At 35.5% G+C, this 27,983-nt stretch overlaps 1 protein-coding gene across 5 annotated transcripts in view; it reads right to left on the bottom strand.

Annotated features, from left to right (window-relative positions):
- Positions 1–27,983, bottom strand: part of CDKAL1 (CDKAL1 threonylcarbamoyladenosine tRNA methylthiotransferase) — a 594,702-nt gene that overhangs the window by 413,495 nt on the left and 153,224 nt on the right. For all 5 annotated transcript variants that reach the window (XM_012753511.2, XM_076010495.1, XM_020280124.2 and 2 more), the window contains 2 exons: positions 20,849–20,945; positions 967–1,015 (listed from right to left, as the gene is read on the bottom strand). In XM_012753511.2, coding sequence (XP_012608965.1) covers positions 967–1,015; positions 20,849–20,945 — 146 coding nt within the window. The remainder of the gene's footprint in view (positions 1–966; positions 1,016–20,848; positions 20,946–27,983) is intronic.

Genomic DNA, 27,983 nt, shown 5'->3' with positions numbered 1-27,983 from the left:
GCCTAGTGCCTGTCACAGTCTAAGTACACAATAAATGTTAGTACTTCTAGATTCTCCAAGATGAGGTTGAAGTATAGTTTGAAAAAACATTCAAAATCATTCCTATAAATTTTAATGCTGATATTTCATTTTATTTTGGAATTTCAAAAGAAGATTAAGGCATAGTCTCATTCTCATATTCTGTGATAATCAATCCTTAGTATAGATCAAAGATTCAAAAATAATGAATAAAAGCATGTGAAAGGTAATAGACACAAGCCAGCAGGAAAAGTATAGAGTTAAAATTTTCAATTGGGTAGATGTAGTCTATTTGTTTTTTAAAAACATAAACTTCTCATGCATAACAAAAGAGCAATTTTAAGTGAGATTTTCAATTCACATATTATTTCAATGTCATGATACTGGTTTTTATTTGTGCTAATCTAACACAGGAAAAATAGCCTATAAATATCTAATGTTAAACCACAAAATTGAGGATGGTTTATTTCTCAATGACTTCAATAAGAATCTGTTTGAGATTGGCTAATGAAATACCTAAGCAAAATTCTAGTTTCAAGTGTAACTACAAAAATTATACCTTGAAGAATATCAAAATTAAATATTACTTTTAAAAGTACTTTTAAAAAATAGAACTACAAATTATGTATTGTGAAAATGTGCAAACAAAAAATTTCCTTATTTTAAAATTGATTAAATTCTTTCTTCTGAGATTCAAACTAAATCCATTTTATATAAAAATATAGATTTTAAAAAAAACCTAACCATGATCTGATTTATTTATAAGCCAAACAAACATCGAGTTCCTGCCTCCAATATAAGATTAGTGAATGCATGAAGCCAAGGAAAAAATTTTATGATTTTATATCTAAAACGGTAACTTTATTTATAAAGATGCTCAGTGTTGAGAATTTTTATAATGTAGTTCAGAAAATATATACATGTGCTCTTCTCACTGTCAATAATTACCTTTAATTGTTTCCTCTACAACTTCTACCACACGATCTATCTGTTGAACCTAGAAAAGAAAACAATTAGGGAAAAATTTACACAGGGAAGAAATATTTATGTTTATCCTTCTGCTTGCATCCATGTTACTTATTTTTTAAGCATATCAGTGCAGGTTTTCTTTAATTCATTTGGAGATATTACAAAAGATATTCTATATTAATGTTCTATGTTACAATTAAATATAAAATTATCACCCTCCTGCCCTCCAATGACAACTAAAGAAATCATATAACATTTAAATAAACTGCCTGGAAATGTGATAGGATAGCCTATCAACATAAACTCAACACATCCTGAGATATAAACTTCAGTTTAATTAAAACATGTCTTCTCACACAGAGCTTTAAGAAAAATGGCATAAAATGACAACCTATCATGGACTGATGATAGTTTATATAAAGAAAAAGAAAGAAAATAAAAAATGACAACCTACACAAAAGGACATGCTAGTATTAAAGAGATTCCAAATTCTGTGTTTTATTATTTTAATATTCAAAACTCTTTTAATAAGTTTTTATCATGTGCTGAGTACTGCACTCAGGTCCATGAAATACAAAGTCAAATAATATAGCTCCTGTTCTATACACCAGAGGCTCAGGAAGATTTCCCAGGGTGCCATGGGAACACGGAGGAAAGGTAATAAAATCAGACCTAGTGATCCAGGAATGCTGCCTAGGGAACCAGAGGTGACTCTTGAGGTTATGATAAGCAGGATCACAATAGAAGCCCACAAAGGAGACTGAGTAAACATGGCTAGAGTTTCAAATGTAAATGAAAAAGTGAAGTAATATTATGATTCAAGAAGCTAAAGGAAGAAAGAATAAGTCAAAGTTAATTCTCCAAATTATCATTGTTTTATTATAAAAGAAATATCCTGGAAAAATTCAAACAATAGAAATATAAAGAGGAAACAGAATAACCCTCTATTTCCTCTATTTCCACTCCTTAGATAAAATCACTTATAATAATTTGATAAGTAGATATCAAGACATTTTCTGGTGTCAAATATTTATATATAGATCTGTTCTGCAGTATAACTCTTTTTTACAAATGATAGGGGAGGAAAAAAAAAACACACATGTATGTGCAAATATATAAATATATATACAAAATAAACCTGTCCCTTGATTTTTTTTTTCTATACATCACCAGTACATGTAAGTCTACTTCATTTTACTAGCAGCCTACTATGGATGCCTACTAGGAAATAAAGACTTGTGAGAGCATACCTGGACACCCCTTGACCTCTGACCACTCAGCTCAGCATGGTATTAGCAGCAGCAATAATTACTGAGTAACTGCTACAAAGTAAATCTCAGAAAATGTTAGGTCTTTGCTCCTCAACCAACCTACCTAACTGCAGATGCATCTATCTGAAAATGTTGCAACCACTAGGCTTTGGTTTTCTTAAGAGAGCCCATGTGACTTCCACATAAAATGTGATCAAAGAAGCCAGCACAACAGACATTTCAAAGAATAGGGGGTGGCGGCCAACAGTGTCAAATGCTAGAGGTAAGTTAACATGGAGACTATAATGAGTATGCTTGATTTAACAATAAGAGGGTCAATAAACTTAGGAGAAGCAGTGAGTTCAGTAGTAATGAATCATAAATAAGAAAATGGACACAGCTAATATAGACTACTCTTACAAAAAGCTGGGTAGAAAGGGAAAGGAGAAACGGGACTCCTGGTGGCTAGAGAATACTGACTAAATGTCTGTTTTGGTTTAGGTTAGTTAGTACATTTAACTATTTCCTTTTTTTTTTTTTTTTTTTTTTAGTTTTTACATGCTGAGGGGAGAAAGGCAGTATACAAAGAGGAGCTGAAGATAGGAAAAATAACTAATGGAATAAGGTCCCTCAGGAGGTGGACAGGGTAAGCAAAAACACAGATAAAGAAACAAGCCCAAATGAAAAAGGGCCAAGTTGTCTTCTGAAGCAAGAGGTCACAGGAAAGCAAGGGAAGAGATGCTAGTATTCTTGTAGAAGTCAGGGAGGATGCTAAGAAAATCCCCACCTATTGGCCTCATTTTTTCTCAGTGAAAAAAAGAAGCAAGTTCATCTGCTAAGAGTGAAAAACCATATTGTGAAATAAGAACAGAGTGAATGTTTACACATTCTGTTACAGAAAATAAGAGAGTGATGACTAGATACATGTAAAAATTGTGAGACAGTGTTAAGCTACCGGTTGAAATTAGAGACCATGATTTTATAACAATGACTCAATGTGCAGTTGTAATTTTTCTTAAGGCTTGGCAGTTCTAGAGTAGGAGCCAAGGAGACAAATGGATTTTGTCTAATGGATCCTAGGTTTGCTAATTCCACCATTTATTCACTCATCATTGGTTGAGCATCTAATGTATACCAGAATGGCTCAAAGGGCTGGGGAAACCACACTAAGAGATTCGTGGAATGGACTAGAAGGAAATGGAAGAATGAAAGTTTACTATGCACTTTGGATGAGATGAAGCTTTGAGAATAGGTTAGACAGAGAAATAAAGAGAGTGAGAAAGAAGAAATGAAGTGGCTAGAGGTTGGGGTAATGAAAGAATGAAGGAAACAAAGGAGGGAAAAAAGAGAAAAGAAAGAGAATAAGAAATATAATCAGAGCGTAGATACAGGCATTTACTATTTTTAAAGTATAGCAAGGTCCACGATCTGGCAAAGGGAACAGATTGTTGAAACAGGGACATAGGTGATGTCAACTGGAATTGAGATATAACAAAGTGAGAGGCTATAATGTTGGTGAGACATTACATACAGATGCTCAGATTGCCCAAGATAATACAGACGTGGGTAGGACAAGGAAGAGTTGATCAATTTACCAGTGAATGTGGGTGAATGATCAAGGTATCAGTTGAGGATAAAAGACAGGGAATAAAAGGAGTAAAATAGGAGAAAATATAATAACGGGGCCAGAACAAAAATGTATCTCTATGCAGTTAGAAATATAAAAGCTCAAAGGGAGCACTGCATCCACTCTTATAGCACACAGACTGAATAAGAAGTCATATTCCTAAAGAAGAGTCAAAACAACATGTAGAGGAAGCAGTCTGTTAAACAACTGAGGGTAAGCTAAAACTATGAAATTCTTAGAAGAAAACAGAACCACAAATCTACATGAAGCTTGAATTAGACAATGGTTTCTTGGATATGACACCAAAATACAAGCAATCAAAGAAAAAATAAACTAGATAACAAAGTTCAAACCTTTTGGTACTTTAAAGGACACCATCAAGAAAGTCACAAGAGAGCAGAAAATGGGAGAAAATTTTTACAGATTATATATCTGGTAAGGATATGTAAAATATCCTTGTATGTAAAATATATAAAGAACTTTGTATGTAAAATATATAAAGAACTTTGACAACTCAAGAATAAAAAGACAAATAAACCAATTAAAAATGGGAAAAAATCTGCAAAGATACTTCTCCAAGGAAGATACATTAAAGGCCAAAAAGCACATGAAAAGATGTTCAACATCATTAGTCAACCAGGAAATGCAATTCAAAGCCACAATGGAGAAATGGGGAGCTATTGATTAATGAGTACACAATTTCAGTATGAGAAAATGGAAAATTCTAGAGATGGATGGTGGTGATGGTTGCACAATAATATGATAGTACTTAATGCCACTGAATCATTCCACTTAGAAATGGTTAAAATGGTAAGTTTTATTTTACCACTATTTTTAAAAGCCACAATGAGATATTACATATCCACTAGGATGGCTATCATCAAAAAGACAGATAACAAGTGTTGGTGAGGATGTGGAAAAACTGGAACCTTCATATGTTGCTGATGGGAATGTAGTAAAATGACGTAGCTGCTTTGGAAAACAGGCTGGCAGCTCCTCAAATGGTTAAACATAGAGTTACCATATAATCCAGCAATATCAGGTATTTAGAAATAAAGGGGTATTAGGCTTGCAACTCACTTTCAAAAGGATCAGAAAAAAATGTGTATACATAAAAAGAGAATAAACAGATTTGTTAAAATAGTAACATTTGGGAAATCTGGGTAAAGGGTAAATGAAAACCCTATTTATTATTACAACATTTCTGTCGGGATTACATTATGTTCAAATAAAAGGTTTAAGTATGTGTACAGGGAAGAAATGAAGAGAGATTTTCTTTTACCCTGATGGTCACACAGAATTCGTGTGAATGTATATAACTGAAAACATATCTGCTAATTTTTCAAAAGTACCTAATTAGATTTGCTTTTATGGCAAAAAAAATTTTTTTTAGATATTGCCCACACATGATAATTTAAATCACTACTGGATGGTGTGGGGGAACTCCAGGACCTCAAAAAGAAATGCCTAACAAAACTTAAAAGAGAAAAAAAAAAAAAAAACTATTTGACCACAAACAAGCAGGGGAGTTTATAAAATGATTTAAAGAAAATACTATGTCTACTTCTATTTCCAGTATGGAGGACAGTGGAGGACACAGTGGGGAGAAAAGATAGAAAAAGGGGGAGACTAAGAAGAAAGGGAGGGAAGAAGAGAAGGAGGAGTTACCTGGAAGAGGGAGAAGTTAGTAGGCAAAAAAAGAACAGGGTGGAAGGCAAGAAGAGGAGAAAAAGTAATCATGAGCAAGAGAACAAACTCAAAATTCACATATAGTTCTAGTGAAGAACATTTTAAATTCATTCTGGGAGAAAAGGAAAGTTGTTCTTAATTAATACTATAAATTGAGGCCCTGAATACACAAAGGCTTATTCTCTGGCATATAATTCAAATAAAATAAATAAAGCAGTATCGTGTGTCCTTCAGGCACTTACTTATAAATATACAGAAAAAAAGACACGCAGTCTGTTCTATTATTGACTCCATATGTTCTGAACAATGAAGAAAGGAGTTGGTGTATAAACAATTCATAAATAACATTAATGAGTCACTCTGCTACAGAACTTTTAAAAGAAATCCATAAAAATATTTTATTCAGCTATTATGAAGTACTCTAAATTTATAACTAAACACGTATGGAAGACACAAGCCTATACAATGGCACCTAAACCAAATAAAAAGTGCTATTCTAAAAGCTCCTAATTGTTTAGAGCACTGCTGTCAGTAGAACTTTCTGCACTGATAGAAAGGTTTATATGCTGGGCCACCCAATATGGTAGTCACTAGCCACAAGTGGTTATTACAGACTTGAAATGTAGCTACTGTGATGGAAGAATTTAATTTTAGTTAAATTTGAATTTAAATGTCATGTGTGGCTACCAGCACCCACACTAAATGCAGGTTTAGGGAATGGCTAAGATAGCCATCCAGTTTGCAGTAATTTGTTAAGGCAGCCCTGGGTAACTAATGAATATCTCAAATACAACTTTGCCAACTAGGCTTTAAAAAAAAAAAAGTTCATCGACCTGAAGCTGTCACAGAACAAGCTGATACTATTCTGCAGTCAGAGGTTCTGCCTTAGTATGCACTTGAAGTATCTTTTTTCCTGAACAACTAGCAGCTAAATAAGTTAATAATTAGGAATAACAGGGTGGCAGCTAACATTTCTTGAACAATTACTTTGTTTCAGGCTCTGTACTGACACTTCACATGCATTATCACATTTAATTCTCACAATGTTCCAAGGCAAGAGATACTACTATTATTTCCATTTCTGTCAATTATTCTTAGTAGATCTTGTCCAGGAATGACACCTAAGTGGCCCACTTGATGAATTTCCCATATCTATGCACATGGAGGTCACTAGTAAATGACCACAGAATGCTATCCAAATGAACCTAGGTTTCAGGACACCAAGGCAATAACTATTCCCCACTAAATCTTCTCCCCAAGTGACCACCGCCATCAATGTGTTCACTTGACAAACATGTATTAAACACTAACCATGCACTGCACACTGTCCTAGGAACTGGGGACATATAGTGAAAAACACAAAGTCCCTGCTTCATGGACCTAGCATTCTAATTGGGGACACAAACAAGCAAGCAACTGAAAATCTTCATTTCCTATCATGACAGATGCTATGAAGAAAATAAAATCTAGGAGTAGAAGGAGATGGCTAGGACAATTTGGCTACAGTGGCCCAAGTAAACACGTGAATAGGTAGCATTAACCCAGAGACCTGACCCATAAGGCAGAGGCATCAATGTGAACCTCCAGGCTGTGAGATAAAAAGAAGCCCAGCAATGACGGAAAGAGTGATAGAAGATGGGGGCAGACAGGGAAGGAAGATTATGTGAGACCTTATAGTTCATGCTGTGCAGTTTAGATTTTATTCAACTTGCAAAAGAAAGCCACTTTTTAACAGAACAATTTTAACAGCATTATTCCAGCTAATTCCATTGGAAATTTGCAAAGCCTGCACTTTGTCCACATTTCTCTATTACTTGGTGTGATTCTTTATATACTTGTATGATTCTGGCTGGGGTTTTACTAACTCTTGATCTTTATCCCAAGATACCTCAAATCCTTTCAGGAGTAAAAAAGGTTAATTCATTATATATATATATATATATATATATATATATATATATATATATATATATACACACACACACACACACACACACACACACACATAAACATACACACACAGAGGAACTTTCTCATTAGTTCTCTTAATATTGATCATACATAAATATTAACAAAAGGAAAACCTTTTCATTTTCATTCTAATTTTCATTCTAATAGTCATTTTCATTCTAATTAAGAAATATCAGGGGCCAGGCAGGGAGGCTCATGCCTGTAATCCTGCATTCTGGGAGGCCAAGGCAAGAGGAACACTTGAGGTCAGGAATGTGAGACCAGCCTGAGCAAGACCCTGTCTCTACTAAAAATAGAAAACATTAGCCGGGTGTGCTGGTGCGTGCCTGTAGTACCAGCTACTTGGGAGGCTGAGGCAGGAGGATTGCTTGAGCCCAGGAGTTTGAGGCTGCTGTGAGCTAGGCTGACACCACAGCACTCTAGCCCAGGCAACAAAGCCAGACTCTGTCTCCTCCCCACCCCCACCAAAAAAGGGAGAAAGAAATATCAGAACAAAACTTTGAAAACAACCTGAAAACTCCATTTGACCTTTAAAAGGAAAAAAATGGTATGAGTCCTATTTTATTTTTTTACATGTGGATACCCCATCTTCTCAGCACCATTTATAATATTAAAGAGACTATCCTTTCCCTATTGATTCTTCTTGATGGCCTTGTCAAAACTATTTGACTATACATGCTTGGGTTTAGTTCTGAACTTTCTATTCTGTTCTCTTAGTCTATGTGTCTGTTTTTATGCCAGTTACTATAGCTTTGTAATATAATTTGAACTCAAAAAGTGCAATGTCTCCAACTTTGTTTTTCTTTCTCATGATTATTTTGGCTACTCAGAGTCTTCTATGGTTCCACACAAATTTTAGAATTGTTTTTTCTATTTCTGTGAAAAATGCCATTGGAATTTTGATAGAAACTGTACTGAATCTGTGTATTAGGCCACACACAAAAATCAACTCAAAACAAATGAAAACCCTAAACATAAGACCTGAAACCATTAAAATTCCTAGAAGAAAACACAAGGGAAAAAGCTCTGTGATAATGGTCTTGGCAATGATCTTTTGGCTATAACACGAAAAGTTCAGGCAACAAAAGCAAAAGTAAATAAATGGGACTATATCAACCTAAAAAGCTTCCGCATAGCAAAGGAAATACACAACAGAATAAAAAGGCATCCTATGGACTAAGTGAAGATATTTACAAACCATACACCCGATAAGGGGCTAATATCTGAAACATACAAGGAATTCTCATACAAGTCAATAGCAAAAATGGGCAAAGGATGTGAACAGACATTTTTTCAAAGAAAACATACGAAGTCTAAGAGGTATATGAAAAGGTGCTCAACATCACTAATCATCATGGAAATGCAAATCAAAACCACAAGCTATGTTAATGGCTATTCTCAAAAAGACAATAAATAACAAGTGTTGGTAAAGGTGTAAAGAAAAGGGAACACTTGTATAGTCTTGGTAGGAATGTAAACTGGTACGATCATTATGGAAAACACTATGAATATTCCTCAAAAAATTAGAAACTAAGGCTGGGCATGGTGACTCACGCCTGTAATCCTAGCATTCTGGGGGGCTGAGGCAGGAAGATCACTTGACGTCAGGAGTTAGAGACCAGTCTGAATAAGAGTGAGACTTGTCTCTATTAAAAATAGAAAAAAATTAGCCAAGCAGATAAAAATAGAAATGAAAAATTAGCCAGGTATGATGATGAGCACCTGTAGTCCTAGCTATTCGGGAGGCTGAGGCAGGAAGATTGCTGGAGCCCAGGAGTTTGAGGTTGCTGTGAGCTAGGCTGATGCCACAGCAGTCTAGCCTGGGCATCAGAGCAGGACTCTGTCTCCAAAAAGAAAAAAAAGAAAACAGAACTACCATATGATCCAACAATCCTACTTCTGGGTATATCTGGTTGTATATCTATCCAAAGAAAATGAAATCAGCACCTTGTAGAGGTATCCATACTTCCATGTTCACTGCAGCCTTATGTGTAGTATCTAAGACATAGAAACATCTTAAGTGTCCATCAACAGATGAATGGATTAAAATCTTGCAGTATATCTACACAATGGAATATCATTCAACCTTAAAATAGGGATCCTGTCATTTGCAACAACTTGGATGAACCTGGAGGACATTATGCTAAGTGAAAAAAGACACAGAAAGAAAAACACTGCATAATCTCATTTGTATGTAGAATCTAAAAAAAATTAAATACACAGAAACAGGAATAGCATGGGAATTACCAAGGGCAGGGAGGGGAGGAAATGAGCAGTAGGTCAAATGATATACACTTGCAGTTAAATAGGATGAGTAAGTCTAGAGAACTAATGTACATCAAGAGGACTATAGTTAATAATATTGTTTTGTATACTGAGAATTTGCTAAAAGGGTAGATTTTAGGTGCTCTTATATACAAACACACAAAGTAACTATGGAAGATGGACAGATCAATTTGCTTGACTCTAGTAATCACTGCATTATATGTATGCATATCAAAACATTATGTTGTGTACCTTAAATATACACAATAAAAAAGGGGAAAATGTTTTTTCCATTCCTTGTAAGCACTACACATATAAAGTCTTTTCCATCAAATGAATGTCCAAATTTTTCGCTTTTACCATAATGGGAATTTGATCCAATAATCAGTTGTGACTGAGTTACCTATCTGATAGGTAAAAGTTCAATATTAACTTCTCTACAAAAAAAAAGAAAAGTTTTTCTCTGAAAAGTTTGCCCTAAGCCGTTACAGAAAGTCCCTACCTTACATGGTAGTGGAGGAGAACTCAATTTCCAAAGCTCTTAAATTTGGGGAAGTTCACAACAGTCACTAAGCTAATTTAACATGTTTCAATTCTATTAGAAGAAACATTTCTTGAATTCACAAGCCTGTGAATAAGTCTGCTAATATGTTACACAAAAGAGCATTTGATGTTACACGTGGTTTCATTTGAACAAAGCTCTCATCTGCTGGTATATTTTCATCACCTTTCATCTCTGCATTCAAAAAGATTCTTTCTCAATGGTAGAAATAGCCCTTTCAACTAAAGTTATGTGACAGCACATTCCTCACATCACTGAAAACACATTTTCTACCTGAATGGTACCAGTGAGTGACTAACACTAAGTTAGAGATAAAAATTACTAATTGAAAGATGAGGGCAGGCTAGAAGGATGCCAGCAAAATGAAGATCAGTACCAGGAACCTCTCTTCCTCTTAAGTCCAACTAAAACACCCATAAAACTTTCTGCAGGGGTTGGGGATGGGGAGCCATGAGATAAAACCGTTTCAGCAATGAAAACAAAATTCTACAGGCAACTTCAATCACATTGTTTGGGACATCAGAATACTCCTACTAAATAATAGGGTATGTTATAAAGCAAAAAATGATCTTAAAAGTAATACTAAAGGCAAACACAGTAATACTAGAACTAAAACAGAAATACACATTAGAGATGTCAAATATCAACTAATAAATAATGCTATAAGTAGCAGGCAGAATCATGGCCTCCCAAAGATGTTCAAGTGCTATTCCCTAAATCTGTGAATACGTTATTTTACATGGGCAAACAGGACTTTGAAGATGTGATTAAGATTAGGGGCCAGAGATGATAAGGTTAACCTGGACTATCCAGGTGGGCCCAATTTAATCACACTAGTCTCAAAAGCTGAGAAACTTTTCCACCTGTGTACAAAGAGGCGATAATAGAACAGGTGTTGGAGAGATATGGCCTTGCTATCTTTGAAGATAGAGGAAGAAGGGGCCACAAGCCAAGGACTGTGGCAACTTCTAGAAGCTGGAAAAGGTAAGGAAACAGTCTCTTTCCCAGAGCCTCCAGAAAGGAATGCTGCCCTGCCAATACCTTTATTTTAGTCCAGTAAAACCTCTGTCCAACTTCTGACCTCCAGAACTGTAAGATAATATGTGTTATTTTAAATCACTATGTGATACTTCATTAGAGCAGCATAGAAAACTAATATGCTAATTAAAAAGTAAACAAACAAGAGTAAACATCATAAAAGAGGGAAAGAAAAAACACTTAAATGCTGCTGGAATAACTAGAAACAATTTGAAAAAATTTAAAGTTAAATAAATACCTTAAGTTTAACAAACATTCACTCAACAAATATTTACTGAGCCAGACATGATACTAATCACAGAATGTAAATGTAAAATATAAAAAATGTAAAATAATAACAAAATCCAGTGCTCTATGGAACCTATCAGTAAGTGTCCATCATAGCAAACTGCAAACAGACTGATGAGTTGAATAAATCCTTTTCATACTTTAAAAAAAAAAAAAGGCCAGAGAGAGAAAATAAATTAGATACTTTATCAGATACGTTCTCCAGATTCTGGGGAACATAACTTTTAAGTGTTGAAACCACATAACAAATTACCCACTCACCCACCCCCAAAATTCCATGTGTTTATTATATCAAAATTCTAAAAGGCAATGAAAAATGATAAATATGACCCAGCAATCCCTCTTCTGCATATATGCCCAAAACAGATGACATTACCACCTCATAAAGATATCTGCACTCCCATGTTCACTGCAGCATTATTCACAAAAGTCAAGATATGAAAACAACCTAAGTGTCTGTCAACAGATGAACAGATAAAAAAATGTGGTGCATATATACAAAGGAATAATATTCGGCCTTAGTAAAGGAAGATATCCTGCCATTTGCCACAACATGGATGGCCCTGGAGGACACTATGCAGTGAAATAATTCGCACAAAAAGAAAAATACTGCATTATCTCACTTATGTGTAGAATCTTTTTTTAAAAAGTTCAAATGCACAAAGAATCAAAACAGTAAAAGGGGGGCTAGAAATGAGAAGTCAAAGGATACAATGTAGCAGATACATAGGATGAACAAGTCTATAAGATCCAATGTATAACATGAGGACTATAGTTAATAAAATTGTACTGTACTAGAGATTATACTAATTATGTAGATTTTAGCAGCTCCTGTCACAAAAAAATAGTATCTATGTGAGATGATAGATATGTTAGTCTGCTTCACTATAGTAATCATTTCACTATATATATAGTATAGGTATATACACAATAAAATTTATTTTTGAAATATTTTTTGTAAACAATGATAAAAAGACTGACACATCTTTTCCCCATGTTAAAATAGGCTGATTTCCTACTATTGAGTTGTAAGAGTTGTTATATATTCTGGACATAAATCCTTTAGGAGATAACATGTTTTGCGAATATTTTCTCTCAGTTGTGGCTTGTCTTTTCATTTTCTTAACAGTATCTTTTGAGGAGCTAACATGTTTAATTTTGATGAAGTCAAACTTATCAATTTCTTTCCTTTCATGGTTTGTGCTTTTTATGTTCTAAGAAAGGGTTTCCTAACTCAAGGTCACAAAAAAGGGGGGTAAGATAGTAAAAGATTTAAACACCTTACCAAAGATGTATGGATGGTAAATAAGGACATAAAAATATGCTCAACATCACTAGTCAACAGAAAAAAGCAAATTAAAACTTCAATGAGATATCACTACATACCTAGTAGAATTGCTAAAATTTTAAAAATTGACAGTACCAAGTACTGATGAAGAAGTGAAGCAACTAGAATGGCTGTTGAAAATGCAATATGGATAGCCACTTTGGAAAACACCAGCAGTTTCTTAAAAGACTAAAGAGATGCTTACCATATGACCTGGCAATCCCATTCTTAGGTATTTACCCAAGAAAAATGAAAACATATATCCACACAAATATCTGTGCATGAATATTAATAGGAGCTTTATTCCTAACAGCCTGAAAATAGCACAAATGTTCAACTGGTGAATGATGAACTGTAGCCCACCCATACAGTGAATAATTCTAGGAAATGAAAAGTGAAAAACTACTGATAAGTAATACAACATGGATGAATACTGAATGTACTATGCAAGTGAAAGAAAGAAGATGCAAGTATTTAATAACATTCGTCTATTTGACATTCTTGGAAAGGCAAAACTATCGGGACAGAAATCATATCAATGATTGTCAAGGACTTGAGGGGAGTGGGCAGGGTTGACTACAAAAGGGCACAAAGGAACTTTCTGGTACAATGGATATGTTCTATATCATGATTATCAAATTCATCAAAAGTGAATATCACTATCTGTTAACTATACCTCAATAATTGTGATTTAATAAAGATTGGTATCGCTAAACATACAAGAAAATAATGAACGGATAATGAATAAAGAGCATGAAGAGACAACCACTATCTCATACTGCCTCTCATCCTCACCTGTTCACACCATCTTCCCCCAAGCACAGCTTTTCACCTTGTCCCGTTGATTCTAACTTACACATTACATTGAGTGCAACCCCCTTCTCTCCACCCTCACCACCATACTTACCACCTGTCTGCACTACTCCAAACTATACTTAACACTCCCACTCCACTCACCCTTGCTGTTCCTTCTTGCCTCCAGGCACTCTTAGTAAATACACATCTTTTCTCAAACAAGTTATTGCTTCTGCCTGAAAGCCCTTTCTCCATTCTCAACTCATTAAACCACTAATCAACCTCTGAAGCCCAAGTCAAGGATGGCTTCATCCTCTGTGTGCCCACAGCCCTTTGTCCCTAAGTGTAGTTATCACCATTTACAGCTCTCATCAGATTTCATGGTCTTTAGGGAAAAGATACATTGTCGTCAGCTTAGTGTTGCTAGAAAAGTTTCATTCCAGGTACATGGTTGTGCTCATTGTTGACTCTACTAGTAAATGAATTAATTATTTTTAAAAAATAGCTAATACAGAGCACTATGAGCCAGGCTCCATGCTAAATGCATTACATGTATTATCTAATTTAATGCTTAAAATACAAAGCCAGGTTCTATTATTACCACTTAACAAATGAAGAAACTGAGGTACAGAGAGGTCAAGTAACTTGTACAAGGTCACACAGCTAAGAAGTACAGAGATATGAACCTATGCAACCTAACTCCTGAAAACATGCTCTTAATCACTATGATATTCATTTGAATAATTTAACTGGTGAAAAATATGTATGTATATAGGTAAGACTGGAAGAGGCCATGAAAAAGTGAAAGCAACAGGTCTAGGAAGGGAAAAACATGAATGGATTTTTAAACTTTCTGGTCATTCTGTTATAATACTGCCTTATGGAATACAACAAGAAGAAATATTAGAAGACAAGAAGTAGGAACTCACAGGAGGACAGTTTCTCAAGCGTTGCTATCAATACTAATGCTATTGTTACTGTGACACTGCTGTACTTACTAATGTGTTTATGTTTTGCAACATGGCATATGATAGAAATATTAGCTTCTTCATATGTTGCTTTAATTATACACCTGATTTTCAAAATTAAAGTGTTCACATTCGAAAATGTCAAAAGTCAATCCCGTTCAACATTTCATGATTAGAGCAGCTTGCCTGAAAAGATGTTCAAAACCACTACAAGGCTGGGTACAGTTGCTCACGCCTGTAATCCTAGCACTTTGGGAGACAGAGGCAGGAGAATCGCCAAAAGCCAGGAGTTCCACACCAGCCTGAGCAAGAGTGAGACCCTGTCTCTACAAAAAATAGAAGAAATAACAGGGCATGGTGGCATGCACCACCAGTCCCAGCTACTCAGGAGGCAGAGGCAGGAGGATTGCTTGAACCCAGGAGTTTGGGGTTGCAGTGAGCTATGATGACACCACTGCACTCTAGCCTGGGAGATAGAGCAAGACTCTGTTTCAAAAAAAAAAACCACAAAGAAAAAACCCAGGAAACAAACAAAAAACACTGCAAATCAACATGGTAATAGTCCCTGAGATAAAAGGACACTTGTGTTAAACCAGATTTCTATTCAAGTCTCCAAAGAAAATGTCCACTTGCCTGCAGGGCTCACAGCTGGCACATGAGGAAGTTGTGTTAGTTACAAATTTTCAATATCAAATTAGATATTCTGCTGGGAATTGCATGTTTTAAAATGTGAGAACCTATGTATTAATCTGCAGTTTATTTGGGATTACTGGAGCTATAAACCCAAGTCTAGAGAATCAACACCAAGACCAAGTTCAAATGCAGTCCTTGTTATTAACACACAAAATGTTATTAACACCACACAAAATGTACAGTTTTATAAACATGTTTCCTCTAAGAGTAACAACCAGTCTTCCTAATAAATTCCTTTGCTATTAATAAAATATACCATAATAACTGAGAAATAATGCTATCTTAGGAAGAACTCAGCATAAATATTATTTCACCCATCTCTCCCTAACACAACTCCCAACTGATAGACACAAAGTATAGGTCCATGTAAGCTTTTTTTTATTTTTTTTTTTTATTTATTTCTTTGAGACAGAGTCTCGCTTTGTTGCCCAGGCTAGAGTGAGTGCCGTGGCGTCAGCCTAGCTCACAGCAAACTAAAACTCCTGGGCTCAAGCAATCCTCCTGCCTCAGCCTCCCGAGTAGCTGGGACTACAGGCATGCGCCACCACGCCCGGCTAATTTTTTCTCTATATATTAGTTGGCCAATTAATTTCTTTCTATTTATAGTAGAGACGGGGTCTCACTCTTGCTCAGGCTGGTTTCGAACTCCTGACCTTGAGCGATCCACCTGCCTCGGCCTCCCAGAGTGCTAAGATTACAGGCTTGAGCCACCGCGCCCGGCCTCCATGTGAGCTTTAATGAGAAATTCCCAACTAGTGGATCTTGCTGTGTTCTGGGGATCCATCCCACCAGATTCTCTAGGGGTTTAAAGGTCTAGGCTCAAACCAGACGTCACTCCCAAGAACCTTCGGAATACAAGCTCTACGAGGATAGAGATTCCTGATAATTTTATATACTGTTGTACTCCCAGCACCTAGCACACTGCCAACTATACAGTAGGCACTTAGTAAGACTTGCTGAACCAAAGAAATAATGATGTGGCAGGACTAGGATCTGAAGCCAGGCTTTCAGACTCCTGAAGTCTACCACCCTTTTCTTTACTGCAAACTTTAAAAGAGAACATCCTGTTTTCCAGTTGACTAATCTAAAAGAAACTTTCCACCAACAAATTAACCCAAGAGAAAAAAAGTAGCATTAAATAGGTATAGTCAGAAGATCATGGAGCTATCTACAGCTAGCTACAGAGTTACTGATATAAACAAACAGTAACAATAAAAAATGGCAGTGCATAAAATTATAAGGTGGGTAGTTACAACCTTAACTATCCAAAGGGAAATGAAATATCTCACTGTAAGGTAAAATGTTTCAAGATCCTGAAAATAAATAAAAATATCTTAATTCTCTATTGGTCATCTATAAATAAATATATTCTAGATATAAAATATCAACTTCATTTCATGTTAAGAAAATATTCTGGGCTAAAAAAAAAAAAGATCTTTTTATTCAAGACATTCATGCTTTCAAATCTGTTCTTTCTTTGTCCTCTCCCATTGTGAAGAAATTAGACAGGTTGGTGCACAGATTTGTGCTCCAGGGTAGAAGTACAGAGGTTACGGCCAACAAAGCCAGTGCTTCTGGACCCACAGGATGATGGGCTTTACTTCTGGTTTTGATTTTCTGTTATTTTCTTTCCATGCATCATCACACAAATAATACTAATCACGACTAGATAATTCCAGGAGACAGTGGGACAGATGATAATAAAAGGCCCAGGGGTCAAATCACTGCTTACCATGTGCTCTCACCACATTGCTAGCTCTGATTACTAAAACAAATTAAATGCCCCATTTCTAAAGGGTGATATTGATGGAAATTACCATGCTACGATGGTAGTAGGATCTCCCCTTACCTATTAAATATCTTCCTAAATGCTTACTCCACGAGCACTTTCAAATATGGGTGGGCATAATAACTTCTTTTAACTCAGGTATGCAATAAGTAGCTTGCTCACCCATACCTGGTCAAGAACTGATACATCCTCCCTGTATTATGAGATGATTTAGACAAATCCTAGCAAAAGGTAAAAGCACAGAATGCAGTTGTAGCAGTTCTTTCTTCCACCTCCACTAACATTCTCCCCCTCCTAGAAATTTTATGAAGGAGTAACATTCTTTACTCAGTCCATAAACCAATCGGGCAATAAATTCCAAACTCCCTGCTAAAAACAGTATCCCAAGTCACTGAATTTGAACATTTTTATACTTCAGAATTATTTTTCTTGGTATAAAATAATTCATTTCTTAATTCATTGTAACTCATTAAATTTCAGAAGGTTTCTAATTTTGTAGCAATTCTAATAATTCTATTCAGAAGTAGATCTCTCTAAACATGAAATAATAGATGATTTTAGCTTCCTAATCTAAAATTTTTTTCAAAATGTTCAGTTCTATGGGCATAATTTTCATATATATAAAGTCATTGATGATGTCATATAGCTGCCACAGGAAAAATACTCTATGAAATAGTATTGATAAAGAATAATCTTATATTTTAATAACACTTAATGCTGATGAACATACAATTAAATTACAACTCTAAAATGTTAATAATAGTGCGATCCCACTTTTGGAAACTTTTCACAACATACTAATTCTAGGTTAAAATAAAAAGTCCACGCTGGGTGTGGTGGCTCACTTCTGTAATCCTAGCACTCTAGGAGGCCAAGGCAGGAGGATCGTTCAAGGTCAGGAGTTCGAAACCAGCCTGAGCAAGAGTGAGACCCCATCTCTACTACAAATAGAAAGAAATTAATTGGCAAACTAAAAATATATAGAAAAAATGAATCAGGGATGGTGGCGCATGCCTGTAGTCCCAGCTACTTGGGAAGCTGAGGCAGGAGGATTGCTTGAGCCCAGGAGATTGATGTTGCTGTGAGCTAAGATGATGCCATGGCACTCTAGCCCAGGCCACACAGTGAGACTCTGTCTCAAAAAATAAAAAAATAAAAAGTCCACTGTGGGAATTAATATATTATGTATATTTCCTAAAAACTAAAAGAAATACTTAAATAAAATAATTAAGGAATAGTTAAGTAAATTATGGTATAGCCTTCAATAGAACATATATGCTGGGTTTTAAATGGTTAAAAAGATCATGGAATAACACAGAAAAATAAGGTTACAAAGTCGTTTTGAGATTACAATTAAGTAAAAGATGAAAAGGTTAAAAGTCTGAAAGAGACAAGCAAAGTTGTAATAATTGCATTAGGGTGACAGAAGTATGAATTTTCTTTCTATTTGCTTTTCAAAAAATGTGTTCTTATTTCCCCAATTACAAATGAACAAAATAAAAATAAAACTACAGAATGTCAATGATAATAAAATGGGATTACATGACAGAACAAAAAGATGCTAGAATAAACAGGGGGGGAAATGTCTATTTGCCATTGTCACAGCTTTGTATGAGCCCTGAAAAACTGTCTTCACGGTAACAGCCCTGGTGTCCTCCTCATACTGTATCTGGAGGATTTCCTCCTCATCCTAACATATACTAAACTCTTCCCTACACACAGTGAAGTTCAAAAAAACGCTATCACAACACAGGCAGACAAGAGGCTTTTGCCAAACTAAGGAGATTCTGCTATTCCAGTAACTTAATTCCTTGAGATGAAATCTAAGACGAACTCCAAGCTTTTAACCACATTCCATCTCTGAAACAGAGTTCTAACTAGATTCCTATATCCCTAACACAGCAGGAGTATGTTTATAGAGAAAGTTAGTCCAACATGCAAAGATAACTCAGGAGTCCCATATTCACTTCATTCCTTAAACCAAGAGAAATCAAAATGTAAACAAATAGTGAAAACAAACTAAAGTCACCAAATATTCAGGTCCTGTTTGTTTAAAGTGAGAATGTTTGTTCAAAGATTATTAAATTTGCTAGTGGGGTAAGGGCTTCACAGCAGAAAACAAATTCATTACACTGAGAACACAATGTAAGAACCTATCAATAGTATATCAAATAAGGAAAAATCCACTATAATAAAACTCGATTCAAATATCAATTATTCATATAAACTTTTTCTATGAGCATACAGTACTTTTATATATTTTTTTTTTTGAGACAGAGTCTCACTCTGTTGCCCAGGCTAGAGTGAGTGCCATGGCGTCAGCCTGGCTCACAGCAACCTCAATCTCTGGGGCTCAGCGATCCTCTTGCCTCAGCCTCCCGAGTAGCTGGGACTACAGGCATGCGCCACCATGCCCAGCTAATTTTTTGTGTATATATTTTAGTTGGTCAAATAATTTATTTCTATTTTTGGTAGAGACGGGGTCTTGCTCAGGCTGGTTTCGAACTCCTGACCTTGAGCAATCCGCCCGCCTCGGCCTCCCAAAGTGCTAGGATTACAGGCGTGAGCCACCGCGCCCGGCCTAGTACTTTTATTTTTTAAAAAAATTAATAAAGCCTTTTTTAGAAGAAGATCATTGGTGAGCTTAATGAGTATGGCTGCAGTAGGATGGTGGGAAGGAAGAAGCACCACCATTTGGTCAACAAATATTGACCGAATGCCAGCTACCATGGAGCATTTGGCAAATTGTGATTGGCTACAAAAAATAAGTTAGAGAACAGACAGCAGTCTCCTGACTTCAGAGAGCTGACTGCCCCAAAAGAAAAATAGCATGCCAACAAGAAAAATATAATAGGAAGATTCTTTCAGTCCATCAACAAATACTTAGGAGTGCGTATGGTCTGTCAGGCATTGCAGAAAAAGCTGGAGGAACACAGTGAGAGTTAAAAAATAAAAAAAAAATTTAAAAAAAAGTCTGAAAAGCTGTCCTAGTGAGGCTAACAATTTAAACAAAGGAGTTTTATTCAAAGAATCAAATAAGTAAACCTAAAATCACAAATGTGCGCTAAGAGAGCAAATGACAGGAACTGTACCATAAGCAAAGGGAACCCAGTGACAAGAGAACTACACAGAGTGTAGTTTTACAGAATGCTTTACAGAATGCTTTACATTCTGTAAAGAAAGCTTTACAGAATGTTCTGTTGGAGCTAAGACGCAGGGGTGGGTATAGAGAGGTGGGGCATTCCAAAAAAGGCATCTATACACTAAGGATGATTAGTAAGTAGTTTAGTGGGTGAGAAAATTATAATCATACAGAAAGAAATAGTAATGGGCAGCCAAAAAAAGACCAGGTTATTCAGGGACGTAAATTCCATACCATGGCTTTTTATCATGTTACTCTTTCTTAGAGAGCCTAGAACACGTTTTGTGTTAAAAGTTACACAGGCATGACAAAGTTTCAGGGGCCATAATGAAAGTAAGTTTAGGACAGCTGTAAGTGTAACATAGCTTATAAATAACATAGAAATAGAAATAAAATGTAAAGCTATTATATGTGTTAACAGTATGCGATTTTCTTTTCCCATCAAGTCCGAGCTCACCCCAATGATACTCAGTCCTTTGAGGTAGTCCTGCCGAGGCTGGGCCTGAGGAACGCATCCAGCCAGCACAACTTTCTTGTTCTCCTCTTGAGCTTTTCTAAAAGATTAAAGAAAAAACAGTGTGAATTCTTTTGCTCAGAAGTATACCCTTGGGAACTGTTGATAGTGCCTATAAACTCTCCAAATAATATTATAATAGGCTCATCTAGCACAAAACAGGATTTTCTTACAACTGCTTAAAGAAAGCATATAATTAGACTTGCTATACTTTATTTATCATACATCAAAGAACACAATAGCAGTCCAATCTCATAATGTCATTCATTATCATCTCATTACAAAATAAAACAAAAAAGTCACTTATACATGACTCGCAAGGATATGAATCATTCTTGAAACCGTATTTTACAGAAAGATAAGCTAACCCTTCAAATAAGTTACTTATTTTACATATCAATGAAAATATGCCTAAAACTTAATATATTCTTCCCTAGTCTTTTTTCCAATATAAAAGTAAAATATACCTTCAGAAAATTCAGACAGGAAAAAAGAGTACATAGAAGCCATAATCCCCTATATCCTGAGAATCCCCACATCTCCCTAGTCCTGCTCCCCAGAGAAAACCTACAGTTACTGACTGCTTATGCTCACTTCCACCCTCCAGAATCCCTCACATATGCAAGCATGTATGTGCAAACAGACTTGTGTTTATATATTTATATATATGAATGAATATTTGAGAAAGTATTTCTGGATTACAGAAACCTAGATGTGAAATCTATGCTCATTTGTGTAATTATTTCCCTAGCATAAATTCTAAGAGGAAGAAATGCTGGTTCAAAGGTATACATTATCTAGTAATTCTATTAAGCATTTCTCTACTCAAGAGGGAGGTGGCAATATATTTTTTATGTGGATGTTATTCATTCATTTGGGCAGACATATTGAGCACACATAGATTTTTGTCCTAGAAGACAGTAGTGAACAAAGCAGAACTTATATCTTTTCTTAGAAACTATTCATACCCTTTGCTCATTCAAGTCTTCAATTCTGTTTAATGTTATTTGTGTTTTGGGGTGTTTTGTTGCTTTATTTTTATTGCTGAGTCTTGGGGTATTGCATTTTATGTACCAAATTGGGTCCCTGAGCCCCAATCTCTAGGTTTCTGAAGCCAAATGAGAAAGCTGAGAGTCTCAGCAGCCCACTTTTTAAGACATGTGACTTTAGACTACATAACTATGAAGTGAAAAGTCTCTACGCTTTGCACACTTTTTTTGTCTTTGTCAACTTTTTCGAGAGTACAAATTCAGAACTGTAAATTAACAACAAATTGGGATTAATAGGACTAGCTTTTTGTGATAAATAGCCATATCAAAATCTTCTGGGAAGTATACAGAGAATGAGTAAATGAAAGAATAGGCAGAATAAAAAATACCATTTCAATAGCACCTGTGTTTCATTTCAATAAGTTCTTAGAGCACTTTGATATAATTTTTTCACTTGGGGTCCTGAAAAAACGTAACGAAATTTTGAAAATCTGATTTTACTGGACTGCATAACATTCAAGAGAATTATTGCCTGGCTCTGCCCCCTGGTTTTACTTTTCTTATCAGTACCAAACACATCACTGCACGTAAATACTTTTCTTGTAGTAAATGTGAAATAATTTATCAAACAAAAAAACCTTCCCAATTTCATTAGCTATCTACACAAAGAAGTTAAAATCTAGTTTCTTCTTATATAACACCTAGAACCACTGCCCAACATCCAAGCGAGACTCTGAGATCACTAATAATCGAATCCAAATTAAAAAGCCTACTTCCTATAATGCAATCCAATTACTTATTAAGCACATCTAAGACATTATAGTAAGTGTTTAAGGGAACATAATGACAAGGAAGTGAAGCACCTTGCACTCAACAAGTTTATGGTTTATAACATCTGAGATGTAAAAGAACATAAACAACATAGCACCAAGTAAAATGCCTTTAGTGACAGAGAACTGTACAATTAACACACCATAAAGGGAAAAAGAATGTGTACACACACAAAAAAACACAGGAAAAAATTTCACAAAGAAATTTGGGAGGATTTTATTGGCAGACAGGAGTAGGAGAGGATGGAAATGGAGGCAGAGAAAGGTCTAGGCAGTTGTTACAGCATGAAGACAGACAAGATGGGGGAAAGTATTTCAGTATATTATAGAAAGCAGTACTGATGACAGTAGATGCAGCAGTCCCTAAGGATGTGGACAGAATCCATTTGAACACAAAATGTTGTGATTCTTTAAGTAGAAACATTTCCATCAGATAAAAATCACACTATGGAAAACCAAAAAGAGGAAAAATACCAACAGCAGCAATACTACAACAATAATAACTGTGGTTAACACAATGGCACTTCATAAGGTAAAAACCATTATGTAGTTATTTATGCAGAATATTTGAAAACATTACAGTTAATATATAACAACCCAGGGAAAATGTTCTGGTGACATTATCAACACCAGATTAGGTCATGAAACAGAACAGGGCTGATTTTAAGGGAGTAAGAACACCATAAAACTAAGAGGAAAAGTTCAAAATTGAAATGCGTGATTAAGTAATTTATTAAAAATGTTATTTTGTGCTTTTATTAAATTTGGCTTTAAAATGCTAGAACAGACCAGAACTATAGGCCAAAAATCCTACCTGTCATGGAACAAAAATGGCACACTTTATATGTGACCAAATAAAGTAGCAAAAGTTTTAATGCAAATTCTCAGAGTATTCTTGTTCTAAACATTCCCTTCTTCCATACCACTCTCTTTGTTTAATGAGCTTTGTTCAGGTTAATAAAAACCTGAAAAAAATTTTCCCTTTAAAAATGTGCCTGACATCCTCTAGTATAGCTCTGGAAACAAACAAACAAAAATGTGCCTTACAGACATATTTTTAATAGCTATTATCCTTCAAAATATGAATGCTGATAATAATACCTTAAGTTTAATATGATATGACTGTCCACATCTTCATTTCAGATAGCCTTGAAATATTAGTTAAAATAAAAATTTAATGTAAAGTTAATTTAATATAATGGTTCATATTTTCTTGAAACATATTTCTAAATAAAAGTAGAGATGTATCCTTGTCTAAAGCATTAACTTGAGTAATACAGAAAACATAAAGAGGCCTTTCCCTTTTTTCTTCCAAGCATCAAATGTAGTAACTAATTTGTACAGAATCTTAAATTCACAGCATAATAAAAAAATTATATAAAGGTGACATAGCCAGAACACAGCATCCCTTTCCTCAAAATCTTCTTATGGAGACATGTCAGTTTTTCATATTTTTCCCTTTAATAATCTGTGTACTTCGGTTCCCCCAAAATTTGTGTAACCTTTTCTAAATGTAACTCACTACAAGACTGCTTCACCTTTCTATGCCTATATCTGTGCATATACATGTATAACTGAGTGTGGGGTTCTTTCTCATTCTCTGTATCCATATTAACTCTTCTGTATTTCTTACATTTGGAAGAAGCCTGAACATGGAATCATGGAATCTTCTTTTTGTAAACTGGCCAACATTATTAAGGCATATATGTAGGGCATGGCTCAGTTAGGACTGAAACGCACACCTCCTGATTTGAAGCCTGGTGTTCTCTTCTGATGTTACCTAAGGCCTTTTTAGGGCAGGCATGATGTAAAAATTGTAATAAGTAATAAAATTTTAAAAATAAAAAATAAAATTTAAGAATCTTCTCATGGATCACCATCTCACAAAGATGAAAAGGTCTCAAGAATGACCTACAAGGCTCTAACTATCTGAGCATGAGTCCTTCCTTCCCTCGTCTCCTGTAATTCCTCCTGTTCTTTCCTCACTCACTGTTTCAGCCACACAAGCTTCCCAAGTGCTCCTGTAGAACACCACACATGCACCCACGTTAGGCCTTGGCACTTGCCACTTCCTCTGCGGACACATTTTTTGCCCAGATGTCCACATGGCTCACTTCCTTCCATCTGCCTGGACCTTGCCCTACCCTGTTTAAAACTGTTACACCGCACAGCAACACCACAGTTTGTTTCCCTGCTTTATTTGTTCTTCATACTACCTCTTCTCCTGCTCTTCTACTATATAATTTTCTTATTTAACTTTTTAATAGTCTGACTCCAACCTTCTCTGCCCCGCCCTCCAGTGTGAATTTCATAAAGACGGGGATTTTGGGGTGTTTTGGCTCACAGGGGTACTGCCACACTTAGAACATGCCTAGCACGTTGTATCACAAAAGAAGGGGGAGGAAACTAAAAGTACAACTGTGAGGAGTAACTAAAATGAATTATGGCGTAGGCATATAAAGGAACACCACAGTCATTGGAGAAGCAGGGCAGTGAAATGGTTAAGAGCACAGACTCTAGCCAGATTGCCTGGGTTCCAATACCAGGTCTACTATCTGCTATGTAACCACAGGAGAATCACTAAACATCTGTCTGCTTCTACTTCTTTACGTGCAATAGAAGTTCCTGGCTCACGAGGTTGTGAGGGTTAAATGTTGTACAGGAAAAACACTTTTAAAAGCACTGGCATAGTAAGTACTTTATAAACATTTGCTATTATTTAAAAGAATTATGGAGATCTACAAGTGCTGGCAAGAAAAAATGTCCATAATATATGGTTACAAGGAAACAGCAAGATATATAGAGAATAGGATGTAAACTATGTCCCATTTTTATAAAGAAGGTATCAAGAAGATATGTGCACAGAATAAACTGTGAAAGGAAATACTCCAAACTGTAAATAACTACCTTTGTTGAATAAGACATTAAGAAAATAAAGAAGAAAGTCCAACATTGTGGTTAAATCCTTGACACCAAAACAGAACAAGGGGAAAGAGACCCCCAGCAACTGTGGTAAGGCATCCTGACAAGTTCCATAGAGGGCATCATCCCAAGACCAAGACCAATCTAAGAAGACACATGTGTCATATATAGTACCTTCCTATATACCTTCCTCACTTGCTTTAGGTAACCTCAAAGAGTTCTCCAACATTAGTAGAGCTTCTTTTGGGTAGGAAGATTACCCAATTAAACAGATTTTACCCAAATGCTCAATATTTTCTACAATATACCTTGTAAATGGCCATGTTATTTCTGCTTTACTTCCTCAGATACAGAGAGTTCATTACTTCAAAATTTCCTATTTAATCACGGAACACCATACATTATTATTATTAAACTCTATCTCCTTACAGTTTCCACTTATCTATCCAAATTTGACTTCTTCAACCTCAAAAAGCTTTATCTCCTACATGAACTTACATCCCAAATCATTTTGGTCAAAAAAGTTTAATCATTCTAAAGGAAATGTTTCTGAGATACATGACATGCTCACATTTCTTATTACAGAGAATACAGCAAACCTAATTGAACCTGTAGTTGATTGCCTTAGATAATCACTGTGGCTATAGAATTTCACATCTGTAGGAGACATCCAAAACTTTCTAGCTCTGTCATTTCATGTTATAAAAGAGGAAACTGAGGATTGGAAAGATTAAATGGCTTGCCTCAGGTCAAGGTGAAGACAGAGTCGGGTATTGGAAGTCATCCATCACTGCCCTTTGCTTCAATATAATAACGCCTAAGCTAGGGGTTACCAAGATTCATAAGGCTGTATAGCCCCATAATGAATAATCTCAGTAGGCCATATATATTGATTCTTCTCTTTCTTTAGCAGGTGTCAGCTATTACTTCTCAATACGTCAGTTTCTTACCTGTCTATTCAATCTACTGTGGCCATTTCTAACTGCTATGCAATGAATCTATGAAAACTTCTGGAGTAAATGATAAAAGTCAACAACTTCATTTTATATATGATTTTTGCAAACTCATTAATCAAATATTTACTTTATGCCTATTATGTATACAATATAGGCTCATAGGCCTGTCATACCAAGAAGTATTTGTGTTTCAAAAGAATACACGGGAAACTGAAAAGGATCTTCCCAAAATATGTAAATTATATAGAAATACTGATGAACACTTCAAGTAAAGGTTTAGTACATTAATAAGTACAAATAAGTTCACAGACCAGTGGCCACTAGACATTCTATGAAGGCACTCACCAGTTAAAAAAAAAACTGATGTACACCAAATATTAATACATATTAATGCAACTGTATATAAATCATACATGTAGCATTATAAAACATATCTTAAAAGTGGTATATTTTTTAAATGAAATACTGCAAAAGAAAATTAGTGTTCTGAGTCCAAATAGAGGATTAAGAGCCTTCATAAAATCTACTGTAATGTTATCAGTCACCTAAGAACTTCTTTCCCCTTGGAAGGGAACCAGAATATTTCACCCAAAAATATGCCACAGTAGCATAAGTATTACTTTGAGCTGAAGGCATTTAAGAAACCACAGACACAAGGGGGTGGGGGTGGGGGTATTCTCTGGCTAAAAAGCAGGACATAAATTTCCATTTGTAAAGGTGTCTCCCTCTCCAGGACCAGGAACAGAACTACTCTGGAGACAACTCACACCAACTAAGAACACTCTAATTGGCATTAAAAACCTACAAATGACCTTTATTTGCCATACCTTCTTCAGTCACTTTCCCACAATGTAGCCCTCTCCAGAAAGCCCACATCCTCCTTCATCTAACCACTTCTTCATCTCTACAAGTTATCCTCTCTGTTAAGAGGGTCTAAAAGCCCCAAATTCCAATTCCTTGAGTTCTATGTCTTTGTGAAATCCTGTACATCCATATGCAATTGTTGTACTATCTTTTTTGCTCCTGTTAATCTGTCTCATCTGCTTGATTCACAGACCCCAGCTACTGAGGAAGAGCTTTTTTCCTCCCCTATTTCATAAAGTTTAAAGTACAATGTTATTTTTTAAGTAACTTCAAGAACCAAGGCAAAGTCAGACTACTATATATATAATACCTTGGTGCATTCAAAACTCACCATGCACAGCACATAGTATTTGAATCAATTATTTCCTTCTTGTTAACCAAGCTGAGTAAAGCATTCCTTTCTTAAAAGTATTAACATAAACAAATAACCCAAAGTATAGGACATGTACTGTATATTCCTATGCTAAAGAATATCCCCATAAAAATGGAAAAACCAAATCTATAATTCACCTCCCCT

This window comes from Microcebus murinus, chromosome 15, assembly GCF_040939455.1.
Source record: "Microcebus murinus isolate Inina chromosome 15, M.murinus_Inina_mat1.0, whole genome shotgun sequence".
NCBI lineage: Eukaryota > Metazoa > Chordata > Mammalia > Primates > Cheirogaleidae > Microcebus > Microcebus murinus.
This window is presented reverse-complemented; position numbering and strand designations above follow the sequence as displayed.